General features: G+C 35.4%; 1 protein-coding gene and 1 long non-coding RNA gene across 3 annotated transcripts in view; one reads left to right on the top strand and one right to left on the bottom strand.

Moving 5' to 3' along the window:
- Positions 1 to 3,994, top strand: part of CALCRL (calcitonin receptor like receptor) — a 62,683-nt gene extending 58,689 nt beyond the window's left edge. For both annotated transcript variants that reach the window (XM_042822538.1, XM_042822539.1), the window contains exon 13: positions 327 to 3,994. In XM_042822538.1, coding sequence (XP_042678472.1) covers positions 327 to 548 — 222 coding nt within the window. In that variant the 3' untranslated portion in view covers positions 549 to 3,994. The remainder of the gene's footprint in view (positions 1 to 326) is intronic.
- A 9,049-nt stretch (positions 3,995 to 13,043) lies between these two features.
- Positions 13,044 to 20,580, bottom strand: part of LOC122162353 — a 91,847-nt gene continuing 84,310 nt past the window's right edge. The window contains exon 3 of the long non-coding RNA XR_006169498.1: positions 13,044 to 13,184. This is a non-coding gene — a long non-coding RNA (uncharacterized LOC122162353). The remainder of the gene's footprint in view (positions 13,185 to 20,580) is intronic.

Raw genomic sequence — 20,580 nt, 5'->3', positions numbered from 1 at the left:
TGCAACCTTAATGTAAGGATGAGCAGAAATTATCTTTTTTTTAACTGTAAATCTTGTCTGTCCACATTTGACTTCAACCCACAGGGGAAAAACTAGAAAATGGTGTTGCTGCTACTCCTTCATAAGCTAGCAAATTTGGTGTGAAAAGCACAAATAATGTCTATTTACATTTTAATTCTTTCAGAATATATCATCACACCTAGGTACCCAGGGTTACTGAGCCTTATTATCAAATTTTCTGAGACATTTATTATGGCATTCATTTGTCAAATCATTGAGTCTGACATATCTTTTTTATGAGCATTTGTTTTTGTTTCCTGTCATAGGTCCAAGCTGTTTTGCGAAGACACTGGAATCAGTACAAAATCCAGTTTGAGCACAGCTTCAGCCACTCAGATGCTATGCGCACTGTTTCCTATACAGTATCAACAATCAGTGATGTTCCAGGCTACAGCTACAACCACGACTGCACCAGTGAACATTTAAATGGCAAAGGCTATCATGACATGGAGAGCGTAGTTTTAAAAACTGAAAAGTTATATGGTTGACTGAAAAGACTCTGCATATGCCGGTGTTCACCCTCATAGTTTATGAACTTGAAGTTTGATTTGATGACTTAATGGCCAGAAGATTCAGTCTAACTTGGGAGTATGACCTTCTCCTGAATGATGCAAACTAAACCAACTCATTTTCGTATGTATAAATATATGTGTCTGTGTTTGTCTATTGATAGTATGGACATCCATACATGTATCTATCCACTTAGCTATATATATGTGTGTATTTACATAAGTATACAAACGTTGCCTCTTCAGTTTCTACTATGTAGACAAAGTTGGCAATTTTTTGTACAAGGGGAATCAAAGAATGAAGGATTTCGTATTTTCTTGGAAGTTTCTATGAAGACGGGGTTGTACTGAAGCCACTTCATTTGCCTATAGAAACTTAGGGTGTAAATACCATACTATATTGTCTTAATCAAACCTAAAACTGAACAAAGGAAAATTGTTACAATAGGTGCAATAGTTACAGCAGCTTGTTCAGGTTAATTTTATGTCCAGTATTTTATTGTCAAAAAGCAACAAAAAAAACACCAACAGATAGTCTAAGATAATAGACTCAAGATACTAATGCTGAGCCAGTTGGATTTTGCAACTGTTTTTAATGAAGCATCAGAGATGCTAGTACAAGTCTAAGATTCTATTCACTTGTGTATTGCAGCATAACAGTTTACAGCAAGCCTTGAACAATTTTATTTAAACTGTTTTCACATACACAGGAGTGTCTCCTCCTCTTCAAGCTTATGAATGCAGATGAGATCAATGATGAAGCCTTACTGAAAAGTAAGAAAGAGTACAGAAAGAATAGTAACCTGAATACCTATAAATCCATCTGACTAGTAATTCAAGCTTATGGAATTTCACTGTCTGCTTAAGCATTTTACTTGGCTGGGAAAAATAATGTACAGATTTTGTTATAGCCATGTGGTTTGTTTTGTTTTTCTTTTAAGTATTTCTATGGCCAATATGCCTGAATGCCTGATAAAATTATTCCTTTGTTTTGGAGGGCAATGTTTTGATTACGTTTGTGACTTGTTTATTTAGGGAAAAATGGACTGGACTGAACACAGTGAAAATGATTTGCTATCTGTGAAGCCAGTGTATGAGATAGATTAATCAAGCAAATTAACATCAATAACATATTATTCCTTTTTTTTCTTTTTCTTTTTTTTTTTTTTTTTTTTTTTTTGAAAATCCAATATAGGATTTGCCTTAGAAAACTTTAATGTTTAAGAATTTTAATATTATTTGAGAGGTGCTTGATTCAGACCAGTTCTTTTTAAGGAAGTTATTGCTTTTGGTTGTACTGGTTTATAAAGGTCTCTCTGAAGAATGAGAAGGTTGTGGATATTTAAAATATGTGTCTAGCAAACCTGTGTACATCTTTATGCTTCAAAGAAATAGTAGTTATATTAAGTGAAACAAAATGCTGAAGTATAAGAGATGAATTTGTAATGGTCTTATTAAAAAAAATCTAAGAAGTAGAAAAATGTGTTATAGGTATATTTTGCAGAACAGTCTACTTCAAAAGTTGGGGGAGAAAAAAAGAGGAGTGGAGACTGGAGCTTATCAACGACGATTATGCTCATGTGCATCAGGTAAGCAGGTAAAAAAACTGAAAGACAGATTTTTCTAAACCACTTTAGTCCTAAATACTTAATTTTGTATATGAAGTATTGATTTTTACATCTAAACATTTTTTTCAGTAGCCTTTCTGTAAGCTTCATTAGCATGGAATTTATTTGCTGTTTCAGTATTTATTTTCTTGTAACTTTGTAAGGCCTCACATGCTTTGTATTTAGAAGGAAAATGTTAAGAGGATGCAGTAAATTCATGCCACTTGCACCTTTCATTGTTAATTTTTTTAACACTGTTGTCTAGAGTTTCAGTGTAGAGTTTTGTTAATGATGTAGTGTCATAACATAGAATATCAGCTGAGATATTAAAATGGAGATGTCTTGTGCAAGGCTATCTGCTCGAGTGATAGAAATAACATGAAAATCATGTGCTATACTAGAACAGTGTGAAATCTGGAAACCCTGTCTCACAGCACCTGATTATGGTGTCTGTTCCAACATGGTTAGAAGTCGTTTACAACTCAACTTGCTCATTTTTTTTTTAAAGTAAATAATTAAGTAATTAAGGGTTACTTAAAAATCTTTGCAATGTTCTGAAAGTGCACGTAGTGCAGGACATCCCTAGTCTGGTATACCAGCTTTGCACACACAGGGGAACAGATCATCAACTGGTATAAATCTTGAGTTCTAAGTTTGGAATCAGTGGGTACTAGCTGAGAATCAAAGCCTGTGCAGATACTGGTCTATTGGAAAGTGCTTCACAGTCCTGGACGGCATATTATGTGACAATTATTTCAATGGTACCTGGTGGGTTGTTACAATTAAAACATGTAACAGCTGAGAATATGATATGATATTAGATTTTGATTTCAGTTTACTTCTCAGCTAGGCAGTTAAATTTAATGACCTGCAAATTTGTGCCTTTTGATACAAAGTACTAAATGCTAATAGTTCACTGTCTTCTGTTGAGAGATGATTGTAATGGTAATTTATAGGGGGAGACTGCTTTTCCACAGAACCTATCCTGCCTCTAGGTGGTCAGTCACAGTGTGTGTGTTTCTAGGCACACTTTTGAAAAGGAAACACATCGAGCTGGATATGCAAAAAAAGGTTTGTGGCTGTACAAGGAGAGGAACACTCCCTCATCCTCATGAGCTTCTATTTTGCATTGGAAAACATAAATTCCTTATTTTGTCTTCCTACCTCACCTTTTTTCAGTTCCTACATAGCTAAGACCAGAGTCTGCTGCTTAATTTATTCCTTTTTTTTTTTTTTTTTTTTTTCACTATAAATTGAAATCAAATCTTTATGCTGAGATTTTGTCCTGTGGTCTATTTTCTACTGTATGGAATATTGTAGTCCTTGCCTGTATTGTCTGGAATGTAAGAAAGCTTTTGGGGGCTGTGAGGTTCTTTTCAACAGCAGACAGCTATCTATTATTGTTCTTTTTTGTTAGTGAACATTTACTGTATCATTAAGAAGGAGGCTACAGAAATGCTCGTCTTAGACTTTGTGTAAGTAACTGGCATGTTAGTTATGTGTTAAAGGGAATGTCTATTTTTAATGCTACTGTCATCAATTAGTAAATGCCACAAGTTGATTCTCTGCTGCAGAGTTCCCTCAGTTTATTATTGTATTTAACAGCTATTCTATGTATTATTTTTTCTTTGTGATGATCTCCTGAAGTGCTTGGCTGTAGAAATGCTGCAACACATACTCCTGTTAACGTCACAAAACGTTTGGGCTGGAAACCCGGTAACATTCAAGTATTGTACTGTGTAAATAAGATGAATAGAAGCTATGCCATTGTATTTATTGTTCCACTAAGGGTGAAATAGAAAAAAATGTGAGAAGTTATTTTTTGGTTGTGCCTTATTTTTCACTTACCTCTTTCATATGTGTCATCATGCATTTTATTTGCAGAAAGAAATACTATGTTTGCATTCAATAGAATATTTCCATAGTTGAACATTACATTTGTATAAAAGTAGTAATAACTTTCATGTATGTATTCAAATATGGAAATAGGCTTTCACTGACGCTTTTAACTATGAGTTACTGAAGTATTAACTCAAGGAGAAAGTCACTGCAATTTAGTATTTGTTTATTTGGTGTTTAAAATTCTCATTGTAATGTATAGTAAAGGTGCTGCATTTCTAGAGTAAGCTTGCTCTTAAAATTCTTTACTAAATAACTTAATATTTAGTGGGGAAAAAAAATTCTGTTCCATCAGAACCAGAGTAGAGACTAACATGAATGCATATTTTCATTCCATTGGCTTTCAACTAAACCCCAACTAAATAAGGTCCAAATCGCTTAGCTGTGCAGAAGCTGTTTTGTTCCATCAAGACCAGCAACAAGGCAAGTCATGGAAGGAATGAATGAATTTTTTGGTTGACTTGTTGGTTTTTCTGCGTTGTTTTTTTTTTTCCTTCACATCGGGTTGATGGTGTCTGTACAGTGGTGTGGAAAGTACGCATGTTTTCGAGCCATAGAATTGTGTTTCTTGATGTGTAATAGCTAAACTCAGCTGATGACCAAACCACTGAAACATAGATAAAAGGAACGCCGAAGTACATGAACATTTATACTGCAACTTGAATTAAGTTACTACTCACCTTGTTACACCTCAGCATGGACACCAGCCTTAGCAGCATGGGGGCACAGCAGTTCTAGTACAGAAGCAAGTACAGTCGCAGTGGGCCATTGCAGCTCTCCACCTGCACTGCTGCAGGTCATGAGTTTTACGTTACTGGGTTAAGTACATTTCTAACTACAGTGAACATTACATTTAGCCATCTATTTCCAAGTGAAATATACAGGAATCCTGTGAACTTGTCAGTGATCAGAAACTGTGAAGGTGGGTGTTCCTTATGCATTACCTTAAGTAAAACCCATTAAACTTAAGCTGTCTAACATTATCTGGTTTACTTGGTCCTAAAATGAAGCATAACTGCTTCAAGAATGTATTAACTTACTTACTTATTCAAGTAAGATTCCATCCACCCTTGGCTGTTTAAAACACAAGCACAAAGTTTTACATAACGCATGAACTGTCTCCATTGTGTTCCATTTTCAGCTAATCTTAGATTTTACATTTGCATGAACTGAAGGTATGGCTTATAGCTGAAGTGCCAGCACATCTTTCTTTCAGCAGACTTCTTTTTAAAGGCGTACAGAAAATTTGCATCTTGACATGATAAAAGTTTTAGATGGGCAAACAACTAGCTTGCTTCTTTGCTATTAGCTAGCTTATAGTTTTGAAAAGGAGCTCAGTATCACATTTAGCATAAATTCAGAGATTTTGTTTACTAATCGACATATTTATAGTTTCCTTGTTATACTAGATGATTAAAATCTAGAATGGAACAAAAAAAAAAAAATTGGAGGTGGGAACAGTAATTTACAGTTGATTAAAAGCTTTACTGTTGCAATGAGTTGCAATGTCCTCTTATCCGTAACTTGTTTTCAAATGGAAAGTAATAACCTGACAGAAATGAGGTTATAAATGTTAATTTTAGTTCTTTTGAGCTATGATACAGTATTTTTAGCTTATTCTAGTTGCAATTTAATAGTTCAATCCATTTAATAGAATTCTAGTGTGCAGGAGTAGCTATACTATCTAGTATACACTCTAATTGCAAGTAACTGCTAGTAAATGTACTGTTTTGGCAGTGTTTTTTCTTTTCTTTGTTGTAGGTTTTCTTTCTTAACTAAAGCTGCTAATATTCTTTTGTACCTATTTACTGCAACTAAGAGTGTGGCTTACTGTTCCTTACCAGTGCCTCCTGCCACTGGCTGCTTTTCTGTGATACTCAAACTACAGAGTTCAAACCTTACATTTAGCAATTTCATACATTTTGATATAAATATACAGAAAAAGATGGAAAAGCTAGTCATCCAAATGCAGAAATGACAAGATATCCACAACACGTGCATAAAAGCATGCTATTTTGTGCCTTAAAGAAAAACCTAAGATAGCTACCTAATCTCTGCAGATGAGTACACAGGGATTCCAAAACTACTTCTGTTACATTTTTCTTGAAAGAGAAAATGCCCTTACAGCACAGGTATCCATGCAATACTTAGAAGTGCCAGCAACTGTATTGAGTGGGGCAAAAACAAATTTCATATCACTTCTAAGATATCATTACAACGTGATAGCAATTCCACCCTCTGCAAGATATGAAGGCTGCTTCACTTAAAAATGTTCTAAATGCTCTGCTAATGTACCTTGGACTGTTCTGGTCATAACAGATATTATCCAAGTAAGTTCTAAGCCAACATAGTTATCTGGTTCTAAAAAATACGCAAAAAAAAAAAAATACAGAATTCTCTTAGTCCAACTGCTTTAAGTGCCACAGTGAATCATTCGCAGTGTTAACACTGAGCATCTAACCACACACAGTGAAGATAAAGAAGCAAAATTGAAAGACCAATTAAAATACTTGTGAACATTAGTTATCTTTGTTGTAGGTAAATGTACGCTGTACTCTATTCATCAAGAGGTACGAGTAAGCTTTTTGGAAAGGACAAGCATTTGACTGCTGAAGGCCACTGTAAAGACTACACAGCACACCACTACTAGCTAATTGAGATATCACAGCAGAAGCAATGACTATAGAGAGGTATGCTCTCTTAAAACAGCAAGATAATTTTGTGCGTGTTGCAACTTAGATCTCTCAAAAAGTAATGCTTCCTATTTATTTCCATGGAAAATATACCAGCTACAAGGAGCTCAGTAACACAATTTAATAAAGCAAATTCTCAGTTAAAAAACAGTTTTTCAGCGTAGCACCTCTGCCAATGGAAATGCATAGCTACTGCTGAACAAGAGTCTGCATGCCACTGTCATACAAATTACATACAAGCTGCCTTTCTGCCTCTGATGTCATAGGTCAACATCAAAATATAGAAAGCATTATACAATCAAGGCTGGAAAGACCACTAAGATCATCAAGTCCAACTTTTCAATCCGTCACCACTGTACCACTAAACCATGTCACCCAGTGTGGCACCTACCTTTTTCTTGAACACGGACGGTAACTCCTCCACCTCCATGGTCAGCCTATTCCAGCACCTCACCTCTCTTCCTGAGAGGAAATTTTTCCCAGCATCCAAGCAGAATCTCCAGTCATGCAACTTACATAAAGCCAGTACGGTTACTTTGTAGCAACCCTCATAATAGCATTAACACACGGCATTTATTTAACAAATGAGCAAATAAGTCTAGACATAAAAAACCTTAGGAGATTATCTTTTCAAATCTCACAAAACTGCCTGAGCAAGTGCTATCTATATGTATATTCTGCTCCTATACGTAATACTCAACTAAAAAAGCAGAATGTTTTGTTCTTCTGCCACTTCATACTTATATACTGCTACAATTCCCCTTCCGCAAGACAGGCTGTGCACTGTGATGAGCCTGTCTGGAAGTACAGAGCTGGCAGCCTCATGATGATAATTGGAATGATTCCCATCATTTCACAGCTGTATATTTTTTAATAACATTTATAACTGACTAAATGAACAATTCAGATTCATGTGCATTGTTCATACTGCATTTATGACAAATAACATGTATTATTGCTCTCCAAATTAACCTTTTTCTTTTTTAAACCCAAACTAAAGATTTGCACATTGAACTGTAAAGATATTTGTAAGTATAATTTCTAATGACTATTTCCATTTTTCCCCTCATTTTAGAAAGTCACAAATTTCTAAGGGGAAAAAAAGAGTTTCTGATTAGTGCTATCTCACATAAACATATACATAATTTAGCAGAATACAGAAAAATCCAACCCTCTAATGCATGTTCTATGAAAAAGTATTTGAACATTGCTAATTATTCATTTGAGATCACAAAGCTTTTCTATAAATTAAGTTTCACAATCAGTGACAAACAAGAAAACCACAGAGAGAACAGAGAGCTGAACAGTACTGTGTTCCCTGATTGAACCAAGCTTTCAAGGCGCACATGCATGCAGGACAGCTGTGTTTTCCAGCTCTGCTGGAGCTAGAGTTGACTAATAATGCAAGCCACCTGCTCACTACTGCAAGGTTACATAGTTGTTCTTTCTCTCTGTCCTAAAAGAGCATGCTGTTTTATGTAGAAAAATGGTTTGCAGTTTGTGGAAGACTTATGGCCAGCAGTCAAGACAAGGTCTAGAAGTGAAACCTTATGCTCTACAGCAAATATATACATAAAGAGATACCAACTGCGCAAAATATTAAGGTAGAAAATGAGCTTGAATATGAATACATTCTTGCTTGGCTCCTTACCTTGATACTTGCAAACGAAACGTGACAAATATGTGACTGTAGCAGAGAAATTTCTTTTGAAGGTCCTGCATGCATTGGATATGGATTGCTGTCAAACTGGTGGTTCCTCTGACACAGTGCAGATAAGTTGATGGTTGTCAGGTCTGTTCCTTCCAAAGGATGCTCACAGCGCTGTGTTGTGGATTCCAATGCAAATGCAAAAGTTTTGTATGTAAATATATGAGAAAAAAATCTTGAATTAATAGTGAACAACAACCTTTCCATTTTACAAAACATACAGTACACAATACATACAGGAGTACCTGTCAAAAACTTTTTTGTTCTTAATCACACTGACATCATATGATGACAAAACCATTAGTAGGTATATTACACTTACAGTAAAGGAAAGGGTAGAACTATGTTGCTTTTGTTTTTATAGTTCCACTGTAGGAGGGTTTAAAACTGAAGTTCTTTTGACTTTCATGCAACATATTTGTATGCTTGGACTTGGTCTCAAAATACAGCTTTTTTTTTGCTTTTTTTTTTTTTTTTTTTTTTTTTTTAATATCAGTAAACATCTAAGCACACAAATGCTCGATCATGTTTTATTTGGTTGAATATGAATATGAGCCAAATACCTGCATTTAACAGAGAGCTCAAAGCACATTTGGCTGCATCCCATGTCCTATATATTCCATTCTATATGGCCATATATTCTGCAGAACACCACCTCAGTTATTTCTGCTATTCACAAGGAACTTGCATCTTGCAATTCCTAATGGAAGCCAGGAGCTGTCAATTATGGGCTCCTGTCATGACATTTTGGGCAGACAATGCCAGCAAGGATTTCCTTGTTAAAGAGCCTCTTTCAGTATTCTGTGAGCAGACTGCCACCATGGATACTTTAGGATCTGAGACAACAACAAAATTCACAGAAAGCCGTCACAGATGGCTTGAAAATATCGTAGCAAGTTGTATTAATATTCTGGGGATTGTTCAAAATATAGCAATACTGCAACTTCTCTTACTCACAAACCTCTTAAAAATAATCTCAGTTTAGCATAATTGTAATATGCATTTTCCAGATGCTGCAATAGACTGCAATAATTAAAGTTAGAATATCAATTCCTTCTATAGCCTTTTTTTTAAAGCCAAATTTCTGTGGTACAAATAATTCAAATTCAGATAATTTCAAGGTTTGGATGCTGACTCAGTCAGTCCTTTCCAGTTCAACTCAGTGTTTGCCTCAAGGAATAGAAAATATTTCATTTTCTTGTTTGACAGTAGCTTTTTTTTTTTTTTTTTTTTTTTTTTTTTTCCTTTCTAACTGATCACTTTTTCTTTCCTCCTTATTTTTCCCTACAGGGACTTGTTTGTAAGACAGGAGTGCTCTTTGCCTGTTCTAACTGTAATTAAAAAGATTATTAGAAAGATTTGTAATTAAAATATACAAAAACCTTAATGAAGAAATACAAATCAGGATGCCTCCACACAAATTAAAAAAATATTGAAAGCAACAATGGAAACATGTTTGTATCAGAATTTTAGAAACATGTTTTCATTACAGATATTAAACACTGCATGATATTTCCTTGTATCATAGAAAAAATAGTTTTGAAAAGTTGTTTTAAACTTATTGGGAAATAAGAATTCTTTGTCACAAAACAAGCAAACATTTTTTGGAAGTACTAAGAAAATATTTTATGACCTCCATCTTACTCTGTTTCCCACCATCTTTCTCTAAGCTCAGTATTTCACTGGTATGCATTGACATGATGTCTTATTCTCCCTCTCTTATTATTTACCAAACACCAATACCAAGTGGGTACCACCAGCTGTCTCCAACATCTTGGGAATTGGAGCTACTACTGCTCCCACCCAGCCTCTTTTTCCCAACCAGCTGTGCAGAGACCAAAGGAAGAGAGCAATAAGCATGTCATGAGTACTCAAAGACTTTCTGTTTAGGTTGAGGTACACTTGGCATAAGAATGAAGCTATCTAAGCCTCAGAGAGCCTCTAAATCATACCCATTTGCTCAGTGAGGTTGTTTTGGCACTGGAGAGTAACTGGCATTATGCCTTTCTGCAAGGAAGAATTCACTGAGCTGTTGTTTTTCTGTCTGGTGTCTCATCTTTGCACTTAGGAATCTCTGTACGTCTCCTCAATCATTCCCAGAAACAACCAAAGGAAGACAGAATCTCCATCAGCTTCTACATGCAGAGGCAGCTGAAAGTTTATAGCCAGACAAATCTAAGAATTCAATATATTTCTAATCCAGCAGAAGCATGAAATAAATAAAGCATAAAATTACTAACCATTCTGGATGATATGAACACTCTGAAAGCCAGAGGAAATACTTCAAATACACAAAGACAATATCAGCATGCCAAGCCTTTGGAGCAATGTTACATTCCGTACCTGAATGGCATGAAAAAAAAAATAATAATAAATTAAAAACCAAACACACGTATGGCATATAAATGATTTAAAAACTACAATACCAGCTCTTCTATCAAAGAAAAGTAATTTAAAAAAAAAAAAAATGTCCAGTCTCGAGAAGGTACAAAAAATTCCCTTGCCAAGTCTACATATGCTATTGAGAGGAAAATTTAAAAGGGAGGTTGAAGTTTCTTCCATTAATAGCGTGGATATTGCATGTATGGTTAAGAAAAAGGATAGGGTAATTTTACACACACTTTCTCCTTTCCTTTCCTCGAATTTCACCTGTCCCTTATTCTCTTCACAACAGAATATCTTCTGGCCTTAACTACTGCAGCTCTACATGATGAAATCCTTAGATATCTAATTCAGTTCCCTACAATGTGTGCAAAGATAAATTATTCCTTTTTCTGCTACAGCAATGTTTACTGGCAAAGTTATTTACTGTAGGGTTTCTAGACTGGACAAGAAGGTTCCCATGGACTTATGTTTAAGTAGGATGTTTAGACTAACTTAACCATCTAAAAGTAAGCACAACCATTTCATAGGCTAAAAATATTGTTTTTTAAATAGTCTGCAGCTGAAAGCAATAATAAATGAATGCAGTAAAAATGACTAGTTTAGCAATGTTTCATTTTCAACTGTAAGTACACTCCACAAAAACAGCATGGTTTGGGATTAAATGAAAGTGGATATGCATCAAGAAATCAAAAAATAAAAACAAAATCAAATTTATCTTGCTTGATTTCACCTAACCCTTGTCTTAGTATGTCAGCACATTTGCAGATAAAGAGGCTTGAATACCATTTTGGTTCTTAACAACCACTATGAGACCACAGAATCAACAAATGCGCAGGACTGATTTTGTCCAGCTAACTGCAATCCCTCATTGTAACTTTACAATTTCTGCACTGTCTTTGTTTGTAGTACTACACGTTTCTTTCAGAGCATCTCCTAGAAGTAGCACTGAATATTTACAGTTTTCGTTTACGTGAAGGATAAGCATCAGACTTTAAAGCACGTAACTTGTTACAGAGTTAAAGAGGTCTGACAATAGGGCTGTGTGTTTCTAAAACACACATACCAGCTGCCTGTACATAGTGATGACAGACAATGTAGTTAGAGGGATTCACCCAGGGAAGAACAGTTTTCTTGAAGTGGCAAATAATAGATAATTACCAGAGACATGAGTTACCACAAAGGGAGATAATATGCTCTAAAGAACATTATAATGTATCTAGAAAAATCAAATTAACACCGCTTTCAGAAAACTCCAGCAAACACACAAGTTTTTACATTTTTCAAGTGTTTGTTATTGTTTCCAGGCCCACACAGAACTGAGACTGCACTGACATCTTAAAATTACAGTATGTCCATTTAGTTTCAGGGTGCAAATAAAGAAGAACACAGCAATATCTGGCAACAGTGCCTACCCCTGTTGCTAAAATTGGAGATTTTTCACTGCTTCCTCATTGCAATCACTTTTAAAATAGTGAATCCCCTTTTCCAGACACAAGAGTGCCTTTAAACCTCCCAGAAAATGTCCTGCAAGCTGGTAATTAAAAGTGTTATTTCACATTTCATTACATAAGTGATATTTAAAGATGATCCAGGAAGATATTACTGTATCATCACCTCGATATTTTAGCTGTAAACAACGTAGCTCATGTAATATACTACACATACATGAAATACCATTCAGTACCTTATTTTGAGTGCTGAAGATGCCAGACTTGTTCTGATTTGCAGCATCGCCTAAGTAACAGTTTCAAAATTGAGAACGTGAGACCTCCAGTAACAAATAGAAGTTGTGAGCAGTATGCTGTCATTTCAGTGATGAACAAAAGCATAGTTCAGCAAAAAAAGATCTTGCTTCTCACCATTTGCTCTGAACTTGTCATTTTCTCTTTGCAAGCTTTCTTCATCATCTGTAACTACTTAGCATGGCCATGTGACTGGGAATTATAATATTATGCTCCCTCCAACTATGTGTCATTAAAATTACTCAACTTTGCTTTTCGATTCAAAGTCAGTTCATCTGCTGAGTATTTCAACTGTCTCTGAAGTGCAGCCCCAAGAATATATGAGCCTTAAACATACTGAAGGCTACAACAAAGCTGCACCTGTTCTTCCAGAGTGCCAGAAAGCCACAGCAACACCTGAACAATTGAGGTACTTCAGTCAAGATCCATTTTTACCTGTCAGTTCAGTCCAGGGCTTCTTAATGGTAAATAGATTCAGGTTTCCTTTCACACTGCCTTGTGCTGGGTTATTCTCATATTCTGTCCTGTAAGCCACGCAGAGACAATTGCGAGGAAAGAGCTCTCTGAGACTTCAGTCTGTCCTGCGAATTTGAACAAAACCAAACATGCTCTGATCAGTTTCCTTGCCTCATTGGAGTCAATCCTGGCTCTTTTTATGAGCCAACCTGTGCTTTTCACCAGCTGAAAAAAAAAAAAAAAAGTGCAGAGTTTGTAATACAAAAAGCTACTGCAGTTAATCAGAGGACTTAGTCCAGACTAACTGTTCCAAAATGCCCCTTCTGGAGACTTTCTTTAGAATAAAAGAGGATTTTGTTTTACTCGTGCTGGAATAAACCCTTGTAACCTTTCTTTTTTTTTTTTTTTTACTGAAGAATTCACTATGGTAATGACAAGTACAGTTGTTCTATCAGTAGCTAATAGAGAAGCAAAACATAATGCTCTCCAAGACTCCAGGACATGTTTTGGATCTATAAATCAGTGTTCACTCATTCACTATATTAGATTCTTGAGGAATCTTTAATATTCTTGTGCTATAAAACTGTTGCTCATGTACGATTGCCACAAGACTCTGTATCTGATACTGCCCACCACTAAGCAAAGTCATGATAGTAAAACATATTGTACTGGCCAACCCTTTTTTTTTTTTTTTTTTTTTTTTTTTTTTTTTTTCCCCCTAAACAAAAAAAAAAAAAAAAAAAAAAAAAACAGCAAAAAGATCTAGGTTTGGTTTAAGGCAATGAAAAAATTGCTACAGAAAGCTTAAAATTTAAGACTTCAAGAACAGAATCACTAGAATTTTGTGAGGGTGTATTTTGGAAATGCAGAAAAGCACAGCAACTGCAATCAATATTTGCAGGATCACTAACATGGACTATATTCTCAGGCCAGTTCTTTTCTAACTTTGGCTTTATTCCCATGTTACAGTTCTGAACTCAATATACTTCAAAATATCTGACATCAGAATCTTGACCCGAGAGGCGACCTACTTGGAGACAGAAGAAGAAACATTTTTCTCAATTCAGTTCCTATTCATACGTGATTTTTTTTTTTTTTTTTAATAATAGCAACTGAATGGGTTAATCAACAAGCTTTCAATCAGCAAAAAGCTCTAAGCAATTGTCTCTGTTAAAATTCTAAAGCTGGGTTATCTGAGCAAGCCTCTGGCATATTACAATTTGTCCTATTCCAGTCTATATCCAAGGGAAATTGATTTATCAGATAAGGAGAAGTCTGAAACAAATATATCAGGGGAAATCAGTGCTCTTTGTAGAAAAGTGGCAGTGAAATTTCAGCCACTTGTCAATCTCCATCACAGTGGTTTGTCAGTACCTGAAATATGAGGTTCTAAATAGAATGGCAATAAAATGTATATTACAGACTACTCTCAATTTCTACAAGTACAGAAGAAATTCGGTATTTAACTCTCCTCTGAAAAATACATCATGTATTTATTTATCTTATTTTCTGGATAACTGTTTCCAAATATGCAAAAATTGAGGAAAAACTGAAGGAAAGAAATGTTTACTTTTAGAACAAGAAGTTAATTACTGAAGGATTATTTTACTGGGATATAAAGTGTCATTTCTAGCAGACTATCATAAAAACAAATTCCTCATCAACGGAACAATATTCCCTTCTCCCTGCTATTTTGCCATTATAGCCAAGCAATTTTGAGTTTATTTTTCCCTGATATTTTCCTTTTTTTCACTCATTTCAAATTCATTAGTAAAAGATATATTCATTAAACATGCTTTAATTGCTGATTCTGATCTCTGATTTTAAATTTCTGATTGCAGCATTGCTCTGTATTACGAACAACACAAGACCCATCTACCACTGAAATCTGTTCTACATGCAGATTGGTACTTTCTTACCAGCTGTAGCTCTAGAGCGATCTTTCTCACATGCTCTGGACAGATTTGTTTTCCTTCAAACTCTCTTCAAATACATTATTTAATCTTCACGAAGACCATATAACAGCTGTGTTGAATGAACTAATAAACCCTAAGGAATTATGCTTTAGTAGTTTATATTACTGCCCTTAGCTCCAGCCCCAGCTGCCCTGACAAAATTGACTGTCCTCCCAGACCACTGGCATGTTAGAGGGAAAACCACATTATCAGTGTTTCCATACCAAACTATTTCATTTATGTACTAGATACAACAACGCGGATGTAGATTGCCAGTTAACCCCTTCTATCGTATCCCATTTCAGCTTAAAAACAATTAATGTGTACTTCAGTGTTTCTCATGTACTTCCAAATTCCGTAGTACGCAGACTTGCAGTTAAGCAGGCTATTAAAATTTATCTCATTTCTGGTAACAAGGAAGATATGCGCCACCTGGATGTCTTTAAACAAATACATCCCCAGTATATATAGTACACATAAATAGATACTGTTTAAGATATGAAATTATGTGTTCATTATGCTCTTACAGAGAAAACAGCAAACTGTGTTTACAGCTTAAATTTGGATTTTCTCATCTTGAGCAGTAGTATGAGATTTTATCAAGAAGTCTTGAACATAACACTCATACTTAATGCAGAATCAGAGAACGGCATGTTTGTGTTTCCTGTTGTTATCCAAATCAGACAAATGCTTTGGACTCCGGCCAGAGTTTTCAACTCCTTTAACCGTTTCAGGTTTACATTCAGTCTAATAATTATGCATTTATCTCTTAACTCTTGAAAAAGACTTTGCCAGGGTAATTTTCACAATAGAAAAATTTCCTTTTGGACAGTTTCAACCAATGTATCCCTTCCACGAATCTGGACTTTTTCCCCTGGCCCAACCCAATTAGCTTAGAAATCTTTTCTTAATCTCATCACAATTGCACTAAGATTTATTAGTGTCTGCACTGCACAAGATGCCGAGTTCTGCTTACAGAAGAACTCTGCCAGTATTCTTGTTGTCCCAGTAACATAACTGCTCTGACTAGTCACTAAGATTTCTGTCCAAATCTCAGTCCATTGCAAAACAGCAGTGTGAGACTGCTGAGTAATGCAGTTAGACTAAGAAAAAGTATCTCCAAAAAGGCCACCATACAAAGCAATCCATACACACCATTAGGTACGTCAGGCAAGGAATATTACTTTGACCTACTTAGTATGTTTTTACACATTCACTTCTTCCTCAGAAGTGAACTGTTAGATCTCGTAACATAACTTACATTATCACTTAATGATACCTGACATTTCTTTTTCTTTCCAAAGATGTTCTGAGCTTCTGTGGAGGTCTCTGCTTTTAACTAACTTCTGATGTTACGTTTGCCTCAATTGCCTACTTTGTGCAACACACCTGAAATACTGAAGAGAACATGAATTGCAGCCTTCTGTAACAGGAAATCTAGACAGCCACAATTTTTTATTCTGCTATTTTTGTTTAAGTTAGAACAGAAAAGGAGCAACTATTGAAAAATGCTCATTAAAAAATTATATTTGAAAAGATAGATAAATAAGTATTTATTTAAATACTTTGAACCTGTTCACACAAGGCGCTTTAATGCTTTTGTCCTCTCCCACAACAAAGTACCTATTTTATTTTATTTTTTAATTCTACCAAATTATCATAAATATTCTACTAAAGGCACAAGAGTGCTAAGCTCTGCTGACAGCTTTCCTCATGTTACATACAGAATGGGAATAATGGTAAAAAACATGAGGATACATTCACACTGAGATGCTTAAAAACAATGTTGGAGAGGCTACATACATTTGTAGTCACAAATAACAGATGGTCTTAACTTAAAATTAACTTAAAATTATTAAAATTATGAGTTATTTTCATTTTCATCAGTATGGTATGAACTTCTCATAGTATATAGGTTGTGTGTCAAGGCCATGCATGGTATTAGCTCAAGCAGGCTGAAGATGATGGCCGAACTGAAATAAAAGTAAAGATTAATTTGACACAGTGTTTTTCTTCAATCAATATCATGGACAACTGTTTGTGAATTTGTGTGCGAAGCCAATAAAGTTAAAACATACATATATGCACACACACAAATCAAATTTAACCATGGGCATCAAAAAGCTTCCTCAGAGCTAGATTTTCTCTGAACAAAGAGACATGTGATGCTTGTTTTGTATTTTTTGTGAATTTACTACTATATGGCTGTTTTCTTCTAACTGACAGCAGCACTGACAACTCTGAACAGTGACTGAACTGTTCTGACTGTTCTCCAATTTTTTCACTATTTCGGTTCCTTAAAATGTATAAGCAGCAATCCGAAGCATTGCAATTTCTGTGATCCAAATTCACTATCTGACAAAAAGCAACAGAAGATCAGGGGCAATACACTGTTATCCCCAATCTAGAGATTTTCTAATTATTCAGCTTAAGAGGACCAGGAGGAAAGGAATTTCCTCCAAACAGATGACTGAGCTACTGAGCCTGGAAATCGTATCACTGTCTATCACGTGTCATGTTTTAGATGTACCTGGAATTTTTTGTTTCATTTTTAATTTTTCATTTTCCCATGCCAGATGATCTCTCTGAGGGTGAATCATGCTATTTATGAGACACTGAAGACGAGAAGTTGAATATATATATATACATATACATATATATTATTATTATTATTATCTACATTAAGTTCACATGCCTTTTGTTGGAAGAGCTGGAAAAAAGACTGTTTGATAATTGAATCACTGCGCTTCCATACTGAAGTCACTTCCTGATAAGCAGCCAAACTTGTTTTGTAAAATAAATAAATGAGAGAGCTTGAATAACTCAGTTTTCTTGGCTGGTCACAATCAGTGCTGTATTATTCTGACTAATACCAGAATAACACTGCTGCAAACTCTAATACTTCACTCCAAAATAATATACAGAATTCAACTAAGAATCCAATAATCCAACTGTCAAAGATTCTCACAGCTTCAATCTGAGCCTTTTTTTTTTTTTCCTCTCCCAGATTTTCTTCACTAAAGTGAAGCCCTGCGCAGGTTTGACAGAGAAATAGATTCTATTGTCACCAAATGTAGGTTAAATACATGCATCTCTATACCAAATACACTACAGACTTCTGACAGTGGCACCAGTGACAGGAAGTATCGCTATCCTGAAAAGACAACTGGTTCAGGAAAAAGCAATCCACACCAACACCACCACCACCGAGAAGCACACAGCTTCAATTTGCATCTCACAAGCAAATAAGCATGACCATCCTGCTGACTTTAAAAAGCAGGCCAGCTGGAATGAGCAGATTATAAGGCCAAACATAGGTGAATGCATGTGCAGAACCTTTGAACATACATGTAGTCAAAGAGAACATAAAAACTCCAAGCATCTCCAAAAAGCTATTTGGAAGTTCTATTAAAGCTGTTCCTGATGTTTTACTGGAAGTAGTTCCCATCCTCAATAAAGTACTTTCATGTTCTGCCATCACGTCAGTGAACCTTTGTAGTCATAATTTGGCTTCTACAAAAAACCAAGCCAGATGAAGTAGCTTTCTTCTTTTCACTTTTATAGTAACTGTTTTTCAATGTTATGACTTTAATTCAGAACAGTTGAGTGCATTTTTTTTTAATGTCAATTGAATTTAGAGTAATTGTAAGCTTGAAAACCTTCTTAAAAGTTCTGCTGACTAGAAAACATTCAATTTCAGTATTTTCTTCATCTTTAGAAGATTGATAATTGATCTCCTACTTAAAAACTATTAATCCTTTATGGAAACACTCTTAAACGTAGCTAAATACTTCTGTATCAAAAGATGATAGACTCTCAAGTGGAAGTAATAAGATTTGCAGATGTTCTTCACTGAATCTAACACATTCTTGGTTCTCTTCATCCTGTGTGAAGCAGGAGTTCCTACTTAAAAAAGGCTTTTCTGTACCTACCCCAGTCACTGAGGCACAAAGTCAAAGCAAGGCAACACAGCTTAAATTACTTTAAAATATTCTTCTGTCAAACAAGCTAGCTGATTTTATAATGAAGTGCTGAAAGAGCATTCAGGCAAGTAGAATGCACCACAAAGAGGCAGCAACAGTAGTTTCCAAGCCAATATGTACTTGAAATAACGCATCAAATCACCACTCAGCATATTTCATCGATCCATTCAAAAATGTTACAAGGGGCCTTACTGTGTAAAAGGACTACATCACTGAGAACATAAGCCTTATAGGAGCCTATCTACAGCATCAAGCACAGTGATCACTGATCAGCCAAGACACTCGACCAAACGGCTTAACATTCAATCTTATAAAACGTTATTCCCTGGTAAGAGCAACAACTGTTTCCCTGAAATAAAAAGACCCCTACACTAACATCACAGGTTTTAGTCAGGAATCTATTTTTAAAACTAAAATAGATGTGTTCTTTGGTATGGTGAAACTGATATCAAACAGTGCATTAAATCAGGCGTTTACACTGACTAGGCACCAGAAATTGAATTGCTAAAGAGGCAGCAGCATCCAAGTTCAGATGTAAAAAGTCTTACTCTAGAATAGCCCTTAGTTTTGATGATTACTTTAAAACAGCAAAAGGCTGCATTTCCAGCTTCACTGTACACTGTATTTGTGCCTGACAAGTTCTGTGCTGAAAGCAGGAGATATGATACAGAAGCAACTCCACCATTACCACTCCTTTTAGTTTGATCCCAGCTGACTTTTACTATATGCATCTCCACGGTTATATCAGTAGCTTGTGAACAATCTGTAACAGCTGGAAGAATAGCATTAGTGGAGCATAATAATATTTCAGAAAACATAAGGTATTGATTAAAAAAATACGTTTTGCAGATGAATTTCTGTAGAAAATATTTCCTACCTAACCTGACTCCAATAGGAAACAATTTCACTTTTTATTAAAGTGTGCACCATTGCCAATTGTGAAACAGGGTGTAAAAAGTGTACCAGTGAACACCGACAACCTGCAGTGATGTCATCTAAGCAGTATAGGGAGTTCTAGAGAATCGATAATGAAAATGTGCTGCCACTAAGTTTATTCTTTTAAGTAGAAGAGCACTTAACGTCGTGCACAGCAAAGAGATCGTTCTTTAGACCACACTAAAACACTTTCACAAATGCTATTGATATTAATTATTTCATATTTTAAATGATTTTTTTAGTTCATTTTAAAGTATAGGGAGTAAATTTCTGTTTACAGATGTAATTTATCATCAACAGACTAGAGTAACACCCACCTTCTGGTTACTGTGGCTAAGTGAAGGCCACAAAGAACAACTGTACAAATACCTAAGGGCAATTTTCAAAATGATACCTACTTGATGCTATCTGAATTGCTCTGAGGCTATTTCTAGTGACTTATTATACAAATGCCTGAATTATTGCCACATGATACTGCCTCATAAGTAGTAAACACTGAGCATTTTTCTTATTTGTTCCTCCATCCTCCTTTAACCTCTTGCTTCCTAGGGCAAAAGTACACAAACAAAGGAACGTTCCGTATGTTTGCAACATAACTGTTACCACTTCGTCTCTCAGCAAATTCAGTTTGCAAGTATTTGGCTACA

Source organism: Centrocercus urophasianus, unplaced genomic scaffold (genome assembly GCF_019232065.1).
Source record: "Centrocercus urophasianus isolate 14NV4802_14NV808 unplaced genomic scaffold, USGS_Curo_1.0 seq_20, whole genome shotgun sequence".
In the NCBI taxonomy this organism is placed as follows: domain Eukaryota; kingdom Metazoa; phylum Chordata; class Aves; order Galliformes; family Phasianidae; genus Centrocercus; species Centrocercus urophasianus.
The sequence above is the reverse complement of the archived record's forward strand: the minus strand, read 5'-3'. Positions and strand labels throughout refer to the sequence as shown.